Source organism: Polypterus senegalus, chromosome 17, assembly GCF_016835505.1.
Source record: "Polypterus senegalus isolate Bchr_013 chromosome 17, ASM1683550v1, whole genome shotgun sequence".
Lineage (NCBI taxonomy): Eukaryota > Metazoa > Chordata > Cladistia > Polypteriformes > Polypteridae > Polypterus > Polypterus senegalus.
In genome coordinates this window covers 90149921-90163741 of record NC_053170.1, presented here as the reverse complement: position 1 = coordinate 90163741, position 13821 = coordinate 90149921, and the positions used below count along the sequence as shown (strand labels likewise).

Sequence of the window (13821 nt, the reverse complement as noted above, 5' to 3'; positions counted from 1 at the left end):
CATGTTTTTGCCATTTGTGGATAATGGCTCTCACTGTGGTTCGCTGGAGTCCCAAAGCTTTAGAAATGGCTTTATAACCTTTACCAGACTGATAGATCTCAATTACTTCTGTTCTCATTTGTTCCTGAATTTCTTTGGATCTTGGCATGATGTCTAGCTTTTGAGGTGCTTTTGGTCTACTTCTCTGTGTCAGGCAGCTCCTATTTAAGTGATTTCTTGATTGAAACAGGTGTGGCAGTAATCAGGCCTGGGGTGGCTACGGAAATTGAACTCAGGTGTGATACACCACAGTTAGGTTATTTTTAACAAGGGGCAATTACTTTTCACACAGGGCCATGTAGGTTTGGATTTTTTTCTCCCTAAATAATAAAACCATCATTTAAAAACTGCATTTTGTGTTTACTTGTGTTATATTTGACTAATGGTTAAATGTGTTTGATGATCAGAAACATTTTGTGTGACAAACATGCAAAAGAATAAGAAATCAGGAAGGGGCAAATACTTTTCACACCACTGTATGTATATATATATATATATATATATATATATATATATATATATATATATATATATATATATTACATACAATCATATATTTGGCTAGGTCATTTGTTAGTAGGCAATGGGCACAGATTTATGCTAGTATTTGTGCTTTTAGTGAAGGAGCCATTCATTATTTGCTCTGCCTATGCGATACAAAATATACTGTAGTTTCCTCAGTCACTAAATATTCTAGTGTATTTGGGTCATGCTGCAATAATTGGATCTTTTAGATATTGACATCTGTTTACTCTATGAAAAGCTATTGCAGAAATGTGCATTTGTGCTATTTGCAAGGTCTGTAGGTTCATTGCCGTCAGCTAAAATCCTGCTCAGCAAGCATGGGGCTGATGGTGATTTTGTGCTTCACACTGATTGTCACTTCTCTTTGAGCGTCTGTTCTCAGCAGCTGCAGCCTGTTTTGTTCAGTTCTCTCATCACATATAGTATCTTATTTGGGTTGTTTTTGTATCTCATCATCAAAAAATAGAAGTTCTTTCCCCATAGACACATCTACTAGTTGGCACTATTTAGTAAAAGGATTTTTTTTTTCATTTTTAAACATTTAGAATACACATCTGAGTTTTTACCAAATGCTACATATGATGATATTCTCCTAATATTCTCCCAATTGCTATCTAAATTACTGTTTCTTACTTAAATTGCCTGCCTGTTGAATACTGCACAATAATTTTTAAAAAGTATTGCTTGCGATGGGATGAGCACATTGATGCAGTTTTTTGAGATTCTGGTTCATTGAGCCATCCTCCAAATACTGTGCTACTGACGTGGGGTTTGTCGTGCTCTCTGTTTCTCGCTGAATTGCTAATTCTAAACTGGGCTTGTATCGTAGTGGGTGTGTGGGCTCTGTGATGGACTTGTGCAGACTGGTTTTATGTGGACCATAAATTGCATTTAAGTGGGTTTGAGAATATTACATTGTGTTTTGAGTTCTAAAGAGTATTTGGAAAATTTCCTTAACACACTTTTTCCATAAGTCTGAATGTCAAATATTGGTGTCATTTCCCTTTGTTGGCCAAAATGGACATATATGGTGTAAAATTTGAATAAAAGAAGGAAAACCATAATTTTCTTGGTATATGTGCTTTTATTTCATGTTTTCTTTTACATGAGGATGACATTCTGGCACCGTGGTGAGCAGTGGGCTTAGATTCAGACTCAATTACTATGTAAACATTTCAGATTTGCTTCTAGTAACAGGTGTTGCATGCAGTGAGGCTGAGAGGGAACCACGGCAAAGAGAAAGTCCTATCGCAAGGGAAGAGTGACAGATTTACATCTGGCTAATGAACATCTTTTTTAGTTGTGTGGTAGAACTGGTAACATCTCATCCCTATGTCCTTGGTTTTCATTTTACCTTTGCCACCTTAGGAGCACTGCCAGAGCAATTCATTTATCATAAGTAACGATTGGGGTCTTGTTTAGAGATTGGTAATGGAGGAGTAAGATGTAACTGAAAGAAAACGTGCAGCAAATCTGAGAAGGAAGCTCACTATTGCATAACACAATGCATTGTCTAGCTGCTGATTCAGCAGTTGGCAGAGGGGAGTTTTCCCTTTAGCCTGGTTTAATGAGGAGGACTGCTGGTTACTCCTTCATCTTGAATTCACTTTTCGGGGGCGAGGACAACTAGACAGAAAAGAGGGACTGTCACCCTGAGTGATTCCTTTCTGGTAACAGTGTGTAACTGTATCCTCTGGTTTTCATTACACATCCCAAACACACTCATTAATTTAGAGGTCTAAATCTGCTTGATGTACGAGTATGTACGTGGCCTATAACCTCAATTATGTTTAGTTTCTCTTTTGCACAATGACTCCCATTGAACCAAAATTTGGACTTAATGGGTCCTGAAAGTGGATGGTTTTTCATTTATCTTTTAGGTGCATATTTCAAAATGTGATATTGTTTTTATTTTGATTGTGTTGTTTAAAGATTTAAATTTTCCTGTTTACACCTTATTCCAGATTTTCCATAAACATTTCACCCATCTTAGTTGTATGTTGTACATTTGTAGGGACTGATTAAAAGGAGATAGCCCTTAAACCTAGTCCCTTATTACGTGCATGCTTGGAAGCAGCAGAGTGCTCCCCCAAAACCTATCTCTTAGTTTTGATTAATTTACAATTATGTGCTTTTCAAAATTCTTACCACTCCTCTCCTGTTAATATAAAGTTAAAATGTGCATCAGACCTAACTGTAGCATAGCATCTGACCAGTTTGTAGTTAATTTACAGTGGTTAACACAGCTGCTTCACGCATTCTGTATTCTGGGTTTATATCCCACGTTGAGTTATTTCTGTGAGTGAGTGGGCTCTGTGATGGAGTGCTGTGATGTCTGGGAGTGATTGCAGCCTTTCAGCTAGTGTTGTTGAAATAGGCTACTGCCCCTAAGCCACTGTCCTACCCACTACCCTAAATTAGTTTAAATAGGTTTGAGAATTTTATGTTTGTGTCTTAATCATTGTATAGATGACCCCTTAATGTTAATCTGACTGAAAAAAATAAGGGTAGACATAATCTGATCTCGTAATGGGAGCCCAGCTTTAATACTGGATAAGCTGATCAATTTCTTGAAAGAATAATTGAAGGAGGAAACACATTTAGTGTATTAAAGTCAGTTACTTCCAGTTAAATAGACTGGTAATATAAATGTTTTCCTCAGTCAATTCTACAGTTTCCTACGTTATTAACTTTTAACATTGCATTTGTGACCATTGGAGTTAAATATTTTTACTTTCTTTAAAACTTTAGTTCTTCAGTTAGTGGATTCCTACTTTTCTAACATTTATAAAACAGAAGTACAAGTAGTCCCCAGGTTACGGACATCCGACCTAAGACTTACGAACGGGGACATTGCAAGTGGTGGCTGGGGGGCGATTTCGCTGCCTGCGCAGTGTAGTGTCCCTTGGGTGGCTCACGCCAGCAAGCGGTTTCACTGCCTGCCCACCACACATGGCTGCCCTGTTCGTTCTCGGTGGGCGGCTGGTAATGTTGCAAGTGGTGGCTGGACGGAGGCTGGAGAGGGGTGATTTTGCTGCTCGCGCAGTGTAGTGTCCCTTGGGCGGCTCCTGGCGGCAAGCGGTTTCACTGCCTGCCCACCACACACATTGCTGCCCTGTTCGTTCTAGTTGGTCAGTTGGTAATGCTGCAAGTGGTGACCTGGTTGTGGTTGAACGGAGGCCATTGAGGGTGAACGGGGCGGCGGGCGGTGGCATTGTAGTGTGCATCGGAAGGCTGCCTATTGAATGGGGGCGATTCACTACCTGCCTTTGGCCACACCGTGTTTGTTCTTGATGGGCGGATGCTGCAGGCGGCATACTGTAGTGGAGGTGACTGTGAGGTGGGCTGGTGATGAACCGCCTGTCGATGCCCCCATTCATTCTCAATAGCAAGCCTGCCTGTACTGTTGCGTACATTGCAGGAAGTTGTCTCTTGTCAGTACATCAGACGTGTTGACGACGGGTGCCTTCCTGCTGTGATAGCGTGTATAGCACTGTGCAGAAGAGCTCATCTTAATATCACCCTTCAACAATGTCTCTGAAACACAAATCTGATGCAAGTGCTGGTGATACAGTAAAGAAGAGAAAAAACATCACCATTGAAAATAAAGTAGAAATAATAAAAAGGTCAGAGAGGGGTAAAACTCTTCTCGTTCATTGGCAGAACACTTGGTTACAGTCGGTCAACAATAGCATTTATTAAATTTATTTACCTGTTCCGACTTACATACAAATTCAACTTAAGTACAAACCTATAGTCCCTATCTTGTATGTAACTTGGGGACTGCCTGTATTTTTAGATCATTTTTACTACTATTGTTGCTGCTTGGTGTACACCAAAGACACCGGCAATGTCAAGGTTTTTTTTTTTTTTTATATCCATTTTGGCTTTTGTCTACTTGGTCCAAATATGAATCCATCACCTCCGATATTTATACAGGTTATGATAAAAGTGTTTTTGACTATTTTCAGTTTGAAGACATATTTTGTCATTCCATATCATTACAAGGCCTTGTCCTCAGTGGTCATCAGCACCTGTCAAATTGTGGAATGAGTGACTCAGCAGCATCTTTTTTATGTTTTAAATTGCCATCTGTTCCCGTCTTAGTGCTGTTTGCATTTGAGACAGTAAACACCTGTTCTGTTCTGACCTGTTTTTAAAAAAGGACATCTTAAACCAGGGTAGTTGTACCCAGTTCCAGGTCTACACATTTTCATTTCATACAAATCGGTAGAAGCCAGTCTTTTTTCTATTAATGACTTGTTACTACTTCTGTTCTTTTCCTAATATTATATTGAAAAAGACACTTTCACATGTGCAAACGGGACCTAGTCAGTAGCTGGCTTCACATTTCACAACTTGTTATAAAAAAGAAGCAATTACAATCCCTGCAGCTGTTCAAGAAAAGGAAGCAATTAAGGGTTCTGAATGTTGACCTAAAATGTAGCCAGAAAAAAGTTTCTTTAGCAGCAAAATCAGCTGAATCGAAAATGTGTACCCTGCACAGCCCTCCTGGAACTTGGCACGGCATTCTTGGTTAAAAATGGGGGGTCTGTCTTTAAAGGAATACTCCATGAAATTTTTTTTATGTTTTTTCCTTTTTTATTAATCTTTTACCAATTGGGTTTTGTAGTTATGCCCGAGAAAATGTTTAATCTTATGTTTTTATGTAGAATGGAAATAAATATTTTTTATGACATAATACAAGCCATAGGTGACCAATGTTGTGCAGCGGCAAAGGATAGCAAAAATGTACATGGAGGAGAGGAAAAAAAAAAAAAATCATGTTACTCATGTCACATAATCTACATGTCAGTTATCTACTTGTATGCTTCCAGCATGTAAAACACTCACATTTTTTATTAAAATACTGTTAGATAGGTACTTCTGGAAAAAACTGGTTCACACCCTAAACAGTAAACACAATTCACATGGAATTGAGCTTTTCAACTGGAAATCTGCCTCTACCACTCATTCATTGGCCAAGAGTCCTGTCTGCAAGTCTAAAACTCAGTCCCATGTGAATTGTATTTTCTTGTTTATGATATGTGCTGATTTTTTTTTTTCCTGAAAGTATTTAACGGTATTTTATGAAGAAATGTGTTTTTGTAAAATTAGAGTGTATGACAGGGTAACAAACATGTGGATCAAGCAACACAAGTAACCTGAGACAACCCTATCCCCAAAACCCCCTTTCCCAACCAAATGGCCATTTCTCACATTGTTTGCCATTGTACTGCATTGGTCACTATTGGCTTCTATCATATTTTTAATCTCTATTTTCCATGAAAACCTGAGAATTTTTTTTTTTTTAATAAACATTCTTCACTACAAAACACGTGAAGTAAGTAATATATAATAAAAAAATCATTTTTTGGTGGAGTATTCCTTTCAAGCAGTGATTGATCATATTTCTATTAATGGATGTCGTTTAGAAATCAGTGATTTTAAATGTTATGTCATTTATATTCCTTTTTTTTTGCTATTGTCAATGTGAGTTCAAAGTTTGAACTTACAATTTAGTGTCAATTATTTATTAAATTTACAGACATCTTTGGATTCGTCTACTAGAATGTATAGTTTTTGTCAATTGCAAAAATAAACTGTTGCATGTTTTTCAGTACACTGTATTTCCACTGGGGTGATCATGTATGTTTTGAGTGTGGATTTGTGTAAGCCCTCCGAACTTCTCCAATTATGAAATATGCTCAGACCTCTATGGTATTTTAGAGTGCTTTCTGTGTTTGTTGAGTTTGGAGTGAACGTACTTAAACACAATTCTTTTTGAAAGGTGTTTGCTCCCAAAAAGCATATTTTGACTGTATTTACAGGAAAATAACTTAAAAACACAAAAATGCTTTTACTCTTTATGCAAGGTGCAAACTTGAGACAGTATGATGTATTTTGCATTGTTGAGTTCACTGTGCTGATTAAGCATTTATACTACACCTGCAGTAAACATATAATGAGCACAAATATTTGTCTTGATCACTGATCCCCAGTTGGCTAGGCTCTAGAAACTCAATCTTGTGGCATATAAAAAACATACACAACCCAGGTGGGACACAGATAGTTCCAGCTGTAGTTTTCCTTAGAGGTGAAGAGATCCTCTGAGAGTGGTGGCCTTCGTTTATTAAAATTCAGACTGGTGTTGCTTGTCATTTTGTAACTTCAATATTGTGTTTATTAAAAACAAAAACATGGGGTAAATTAATCCTTTTATAGTCCTTGACCTGGAAGTGCTCCTGTCCTTCAGTACACGTGATTTCCTAGCACTTCTGGGTCAGATGAAAATTCCTTCTTCTCTTTAGCCCGGAAGTATGTCATCTCCTCTGTCCCCGTGACTGAGAAATGCTTCCGGGCTATACGGACGCTATAAGTCTCTGAGCCTCCCTGCAGCGTCCCCTGGCGGCCCCCATTGTATCCAGCAGGGCTGTGCATTAAAACTCCAAGGTCCATGAGGCCCTGCTAGAATTCGGGGTACTTCCATGTTGCAGGGATGGCTCTATCTGGCGCCTTGGGGGTATTGGCCAGGATAAATTGCCGGCCATATATCACAAAGTATATTCATGAGACATTTTGAAGATAAAATTTCATGACACATTACATTTAGTTCATTAACTTTCTAACACCTTATTAAGGCAAGTACACATTATTTAGTATTAATATGGGTAGATATGATAAATATTTTAAATTAACCTCTTTAACCTCATCACAAGCTGGGTTTTGTTTCTAAATGTTAAATCTTTCATTAGTGGTGTTCAATTTAAATGACACTTCACAAACATAATTACTTTTGTTTTTAAATTTCCTATTGTGTCACAGAGATGCACTATGCCAATAGTTGACAAATTAAAAGAGGCCCTGAAGCCTGGCCGGAAAGACTCAACGGATGATGGGGACCTCAGTAAACTGCTTGCAGCTTCTGCCAAGAAGGTACTGCTACAGAAGATTGAATTTGAACCAGCTACCAAGGGGTTCAGCTACCAGTTAGAGAGCCTCAAAAGCAAGTATGTTATCCTTAACCCGAAACAAGAGGGGGCCACTGGACAGAAGGAAAGTGATCAGATAGTGGCAAAGAAACAAGGTAGGTGATTTAAAAACATATTTATGTTTACAATGTAAAGCTACGAATGACTTTCTTGACATTTTACTGTATTTGTAGTGTTTTTTGTTTTTTGGTAGTACAAATTCATGTACATAACTAGCCGAAGCCCGCTATAGTGGCGGTGTAAGAATAAGAACGAAAAACGGTGAGAAAGGAATTCAGTATAACAAGGCTTAGGAAACCACCGTCGCAGTATAATGAAAATAGCAAGGAGCTAAACAAATGCCAATGGTCGAGAGAGTACCTTCCTGTAGCAGGCTACAGAAAACATAGACATATATAGATAGACGCCGCATTCACTGTGTTGCGCAGGCGACATGATAAGTCAGCGTGTCCGCCCTATTGGGAGTGGCAAAAGTGCCATTTAAACTAATACAGGTAGACGTGGAAACTGGGTTTTCTGATGAAAAAGCAATAAAGTTTTAAACAGTATTGTTTACATACAACAGATTTTGGCGAATCGTTTACATGCAATTATTTATATCTATTTATACACTAATGGCAATTATTAAATCATTATTATTATTATTATTATTAAATAATTCCTCCCGTATAAGTAACATTTCTCGGACTGCTTTCTTCCATCTCCAAAACATTTCTAGACTTCGTCCTGTTCTTACCCAACACAGTACTGAAGTATTGGTTAATGTCCGAGTCACCTCACGTATAGATTACTGTAATGGTATTCTATCTGTCATCCCACAAAAACGTATCCATCGCTTACAATTTATTCAAAATTCTGCTGCCAGGATAATAACCTGCTGTTCTAAATCCACTGAACATATTACACCAATTCTCTCTCAACTTCACTGGCTCCCTGTTAATTACGTAATACAATATTAAATACAGCTCTTAACATTTAAAGCTCTCCACAACCTCCCTGATCTCCTACAGACTGACACTCCTCTCGCTCGCTCTGATTCTCATCTGCAGCTCGACTTTCTGTACCACACATCAAACTCTGTGCTATGGAAGCTCGTGCGTCTCTCATAGTGGTCCTCAACTCGGGAATTCTCTTCCCCCTCATATCCGTCAGCTCGATTCAATAACACATTTTAAAACTACCCTCAAAACTTATCTTTTCAAACTGGCATACCAGTTGTGAATTTTGCACTTTTACTGCCTGTTATCTTTGTTTGTTTGCTAATTATTGCTATTTGATAGAGAGCGACTGTGGACACGGAAGTAGGATTAGAGATGGCGGGCGGGGCTCTGTCGTGCGTATCTCATGGTCTTAGAGTTGGTGGGCGGGGCGCTGTGAGTTGGTGGGCATGGCATTCTGTCTTGTGTGCACTCTCTGTCTTGCTTGCCCTTAGTTACAGTTAGCGGGTAGGGCTCTGACGAGCGTATCTCATGGTCTTAGAGTTGGCGGGCGGAGCTCTGTGAGTTGGCGGGCGTGCGCTCATTGTCTTGCGTTTCCTTAGTGAATTATATATATAGATATTAGACTAAAGTGTAGCTGGGATTGTCTTCTAATGAAGTCTTTCCATTTTTTTTTTTAATTGATAAATTATGCAGAAGTGTTTCATGGCTAATTAATGTATTTTACGGCTTGTTTGTACTTTGCAGATTTTGAATATACATTTGGTACAGTTAATGATGGCATCCCTGCTCCTCAAAAGATGCTTTTTCCAGGAAACAAGCTGACCCTTAAATGGGAACGGGTTTATCGAGTTGGAGCAGGCCTCCACAACCTGGGGAATACATGCTTTCTCAATGCCACTATCCAATGTCTCACATACACCCCACCGCTTGCCAACTACCTTTTATCCAAGGAGCACAGCAGACAATGTAAGTTTGCCTTGTAACAATCTTGTAACTCACCCATTGCTGTTTTACATTATCATGAGTTAGTCTGTGTGGTATTTTCATTTCCTGGTAGAGTCTCAAGCATTACCTAACAGTATGGCTGTTTTGAAAAGTAATTATCTGCACTATACACGATAGATACTTGTTACAGTATAAATAATATATTATAGTAATACAATTAATATAGAAACTAAAATTCTTTTTGAAAACTGGGACATTCTTCAGCTATTGAGTTGAAAATGTTATATACTTCAATTTCAAGTTCAGGCTACATAATTTCAAAACTGTTAACGTTTTGGTAAAGAGGTTTCTCTAACAAAAACTTTTAGCCATGTTGAGAAGCACCAATATTTACTCCAACATGTAACATGTCATTCTTAGTTGACTTTCCCAGTTGTCAGTTTCTACACTCCAGCTGAAGATTCTAAATTATTCAACAACTTTGCTTTTTCTCTTTTAAAAGTATATTTTTTCCATTTCATAGGCAGTGCTTAATGCCAGTGTAGAGGGACAATCCGTGAGAAAAGATGTACTGTAGTGTGTGCTGATGATTGAGGAATGCAAATTTGTGAGATCCGTAAATAAGAGACGTTTTGTGTGAAGTTTTTGAAAAAACAAGTTATTGATTTTTAGTTAATCAAGTAACCATATGCAACAGTGTAATTGCAACTCAAGTAGCATACATCCTGTAGCAAATTTATACATTGGTGTTTTATCTGTTTGGCACCCAGTGCTGCCAGAGTTGGCTGCAATTTCCCCCATGTTGAACTAGATGTGTGGCTTTGAAGCTTGGGGGAACAGATGTTTGTGAACATGTACTAATTTTTTTCTTTTTTCATTCTTTTCCATGAAGCAGATTTTCACTCTAAATTTAATATTCTTTATTTCAGGTCAACAATCTGGGTTTTGCATGATTTGTATCATGCAAAACCATTTGACCCAGGCATTTGCAAACAATGGCAATGCAATCAAGCCAGTTTCTTTCATCCGAGATTTGAAAAGTAAGAATGGATATATTAAATGTGTCCTTTTCGTCTGAGTAGTTCTATTATTTTAATTCATGTATGCTTTAATATTGTATATACACACACTATATATATATATATATATATATATATATATATATATATATATATATATATATATATATATATTATTTATTCAAAAATATATGCACTCTTCCTTTGTATAACATTATCTTTAAATTTAACACGAACAGTATTTTTTAAATATTTTGTCATGTCTTTTTTTTTTTCCCTTCAGTTAAACTTTTCTGGTAGTCTTTTTGCGAGTATTTTCCTTTATTGCATTTTTTTTAATGATATAGAGATTTTATGCTAAAAATATTTACTATTATCCACTACGTATTTTTCTTCTGTACAAATTTCCCAGTGTAAATGCCACAGGCCTATTTTAATGTTTTATCAACCAGGGCTGTGGAGTCGGAGTCGGAGACAATTTTGGGTACCTGGAGTCAGAGTCGGCAAAAATGTACTGACTCCTAATAAATTTAAATTGTAATGAAAAAAAATACAGCAAGTTCAGATGTCTCATTTCACAAACAATAGTCATTAAGTACTTCTATGATGTAAAAATAAAGCCCAGTGCATAGCTGTGCTACTACTAGTGTGAAGTTCAGCTGAATTATTATACAACCTGACATTCACATATTGTAATCTGGATTACATTACAAAAAGTGTTTTCATTTTATTTCAGATATAATGTGTTTAACAGGTTTATTTGAGTGTAAACAAGTGTAGTGATGTAGGTGTAGGTTTGTGCTATGGCCTGATGCGTGTTCAGGGGTTCTCGTCTTTTGTTTAAATTGGCCAATACAGTAGAGAGTCAGCTTCCTAGCCAGTAGTTCTGTGGTTAAATGACGTGTATGTTGTCTTCCTTCAATCAACATGGAAAATACATTAGCATATTAAATACAGAGGAGTCGGAGTCAGAAGTACCGGAAACTAAGGAGTTGGTGTCAAAGGATTTATCTACCGAAACTCCACAGCCCTGTTAACAACTTTAATATTACTGGATATACATTGACTCTAAACTTGATGCCACATTACACGACATTTTGTTGTGGGGCATGCCGGACTTGCTGGTCTCATTACTGGGCCATATCAATTTACATAACTGAAAACCACTGGTGAATGTTACATGTAGCAATCGCGCCCCCATCTTCCGGCTTAATTGTGCTCACCCCTTTTTCTGACAGTGAGTAACATTGTGCTTGACAGAGCTGTGGCTGTTCAAAAGGTCAACAGGTACATCTTGTCATCGTACATAAAACATGAGATATCAGACAAAAAAGCCTCTCTTCTGTTTGTAAGGTCTAACACCTTTTGATCTTTATTTCACATTGCTGCATTTTATGCAGTGCACTTCCGGATGTCGGCTATCCTGCACGCACAACCCGCCCCTATGACTAAAGGCAAAATAACATTTTTTTTTTTATTTTTTAATTTTTTTTTATGGACCAAGTTAATGGGTGTGTGACTGCCCCTGACGTGCCAACATCATGAAAATGAACACTGGAAAAGTCTCATAATGTTACATATCCTTAAAGTAGTTGCAAATGGTACACACAAGCAAGTGATTATTTGATTTAAATCTGATATTTGTTAATACATTCTGCAGCATTCGTAGTGTCCCAAAAGTGGGTTTACTGTATGCATAGACCATAACAAAAAAAAAAAACCAATGTAGACTAGTTTTAAAACTTGAGTAATTCATGCATTCTCAGTTCAATTAATTTTGGAGCATTACAACAGTTTGAACAGAACAATTTAATATAACATCAAATCATGCTTAAGGTTCCCAAAGTGTACAGTGCTAATATTTCTTTAACACCGTTTTAGTGGTGCCTGCTTTATGCCCCTGGTCAGCGGGTTTTTTTTTTTTTTTTGCATTCACTGTTTTGATTCTTTTTATGTAACATTAATGGCTTCAGAAAACAAAGTAGAATACAGTATTAGATTTAGACATTATAGAGGAGCAGTGGAGCAACCAAAAAAAAATCATAAAATTCAGGAACACTGATCCTCTTTATGGTTGAATAATTCAATAAGGAGAACGAATTCATGCAAGAAAAATAACATCAACTCGGATGTTTATAATAGGATGAACCTGGAGAACAATATTGCTAATAATGCAAAAGTTGACCTTAAAATGTCAGCTGTCTTTCCATTCAAACACAGAAATAACAAGGAGTAAGTGAAGTGCATTAAGAACAATAAAATAGCAAATGCGTATTGTTTTTTGGCATTTTCACCAGTCAAAAAGTCGAGTAATGTGGCCAATAGCTGCAGGGAATATTTAATTCTTTAACAGTTTTGGAGATTGTAGAGTACTAGAGCTAAGAGTAAAAGTACTAAAACAAATCCATAGCCTGATTTGCTTAGATACTGTTTAGGTATAATAAACCATGACATCTTGTTTTCCATGATCAACATAGCACTTGGAAATTCTTGAATACACACACACACACACACTGCACCAGCCAATGTTTATAGATGGATGAGTTCTAATATGCTACATCCAGCTCAAGTGTAAGACAGGCAACAAAGAATTAAAGAAAAATAATAAAAAAAATGTACTTTTTATGAGGAACCTGTAAAACATTTGATAACAGAGAATCTGCCTGTCCTTTCAGAAAGCTTTTTGTAAGATATTGCATAAGAGACAAACTCCTCAAATTACATAGTTTTAAGGAGACATATATAGATGAAAACAGAATTGGCTCAAATAGTACAAAGAGTTATGATGCAAGATTGTCAAAAATTTAGTGGACAAGGAAGCACTGTTAAAGCCTTTAAATGGATATCAGTCAGCTGAATAAACATACAACCAATGGTTTTATCCATTTTACCACTACACTTCCATTAGTTACAAAATGTGTAACCTACTTTATCTCCGGTTAAATCAGTATTGGTGAGTGTAGGCAACATGTAAAGTGGGGCTGATGCACAGCAGGCTCTCAATTTAAGGTTTTACATGGTGAGCAGTAATAATAATAAAAAAGGAATAAACTAAATTAGAACTCAAATTACTAAAGGAAGTTAGTCATGACAAAGCAAATCCTTTTGTTTTTCTGGTCCTACCTTAACAGAGTCAGGGTGGTAGTGTGGCTGAGGTACCGGATTTTGAACCACAAAGCTACAAGTCTAGCCCCATGTCTCTCTGAGTAACCTTGAGCAAGTGACTTAATCTGCCTGTACTCCGATTTCCAAAACAAATTTGTAATGAGCAATGATTTATCATATTTGCTAAATGTGTCAGCGAAATGTACAATAATGATAGCAATACAGACCAATTCTTTCAACATTAATACTGCAGAA

The 13821-nt window shown here is 37.2% G+C and overlaps 1 protein-coding gene across 2 annotated transcripts in view; it reads left to right on the top strand.

The window, feature by feature from the left end:
• Positions 1-13821, top strand: part of usp36 (ubiquitin specific peptidase 36) — a 61745-nt gene that overhangs the window by 15804 nt on the left and 32120 nt on the right. For both annotated transcript variants that reach the window (XM_039740734.1, XM_039740733.1), the window contains exons 2-4: positions 7390-7651; positions 9242-9463; positions 10372-10482. In XM_039740734.1, the coding sequence (XP_039596668.1) occupies positions 7399-7651; positions 9242-9463; positions 10372-10482 (586 nt within the window). In that variant the 5' untranslated portion in view covers positions 7390-7398. The remainder of the gene's footprint in view (positions 1-7389; positions 7652-9241; positions 9464-10371; positions 10483-13821) is intronic.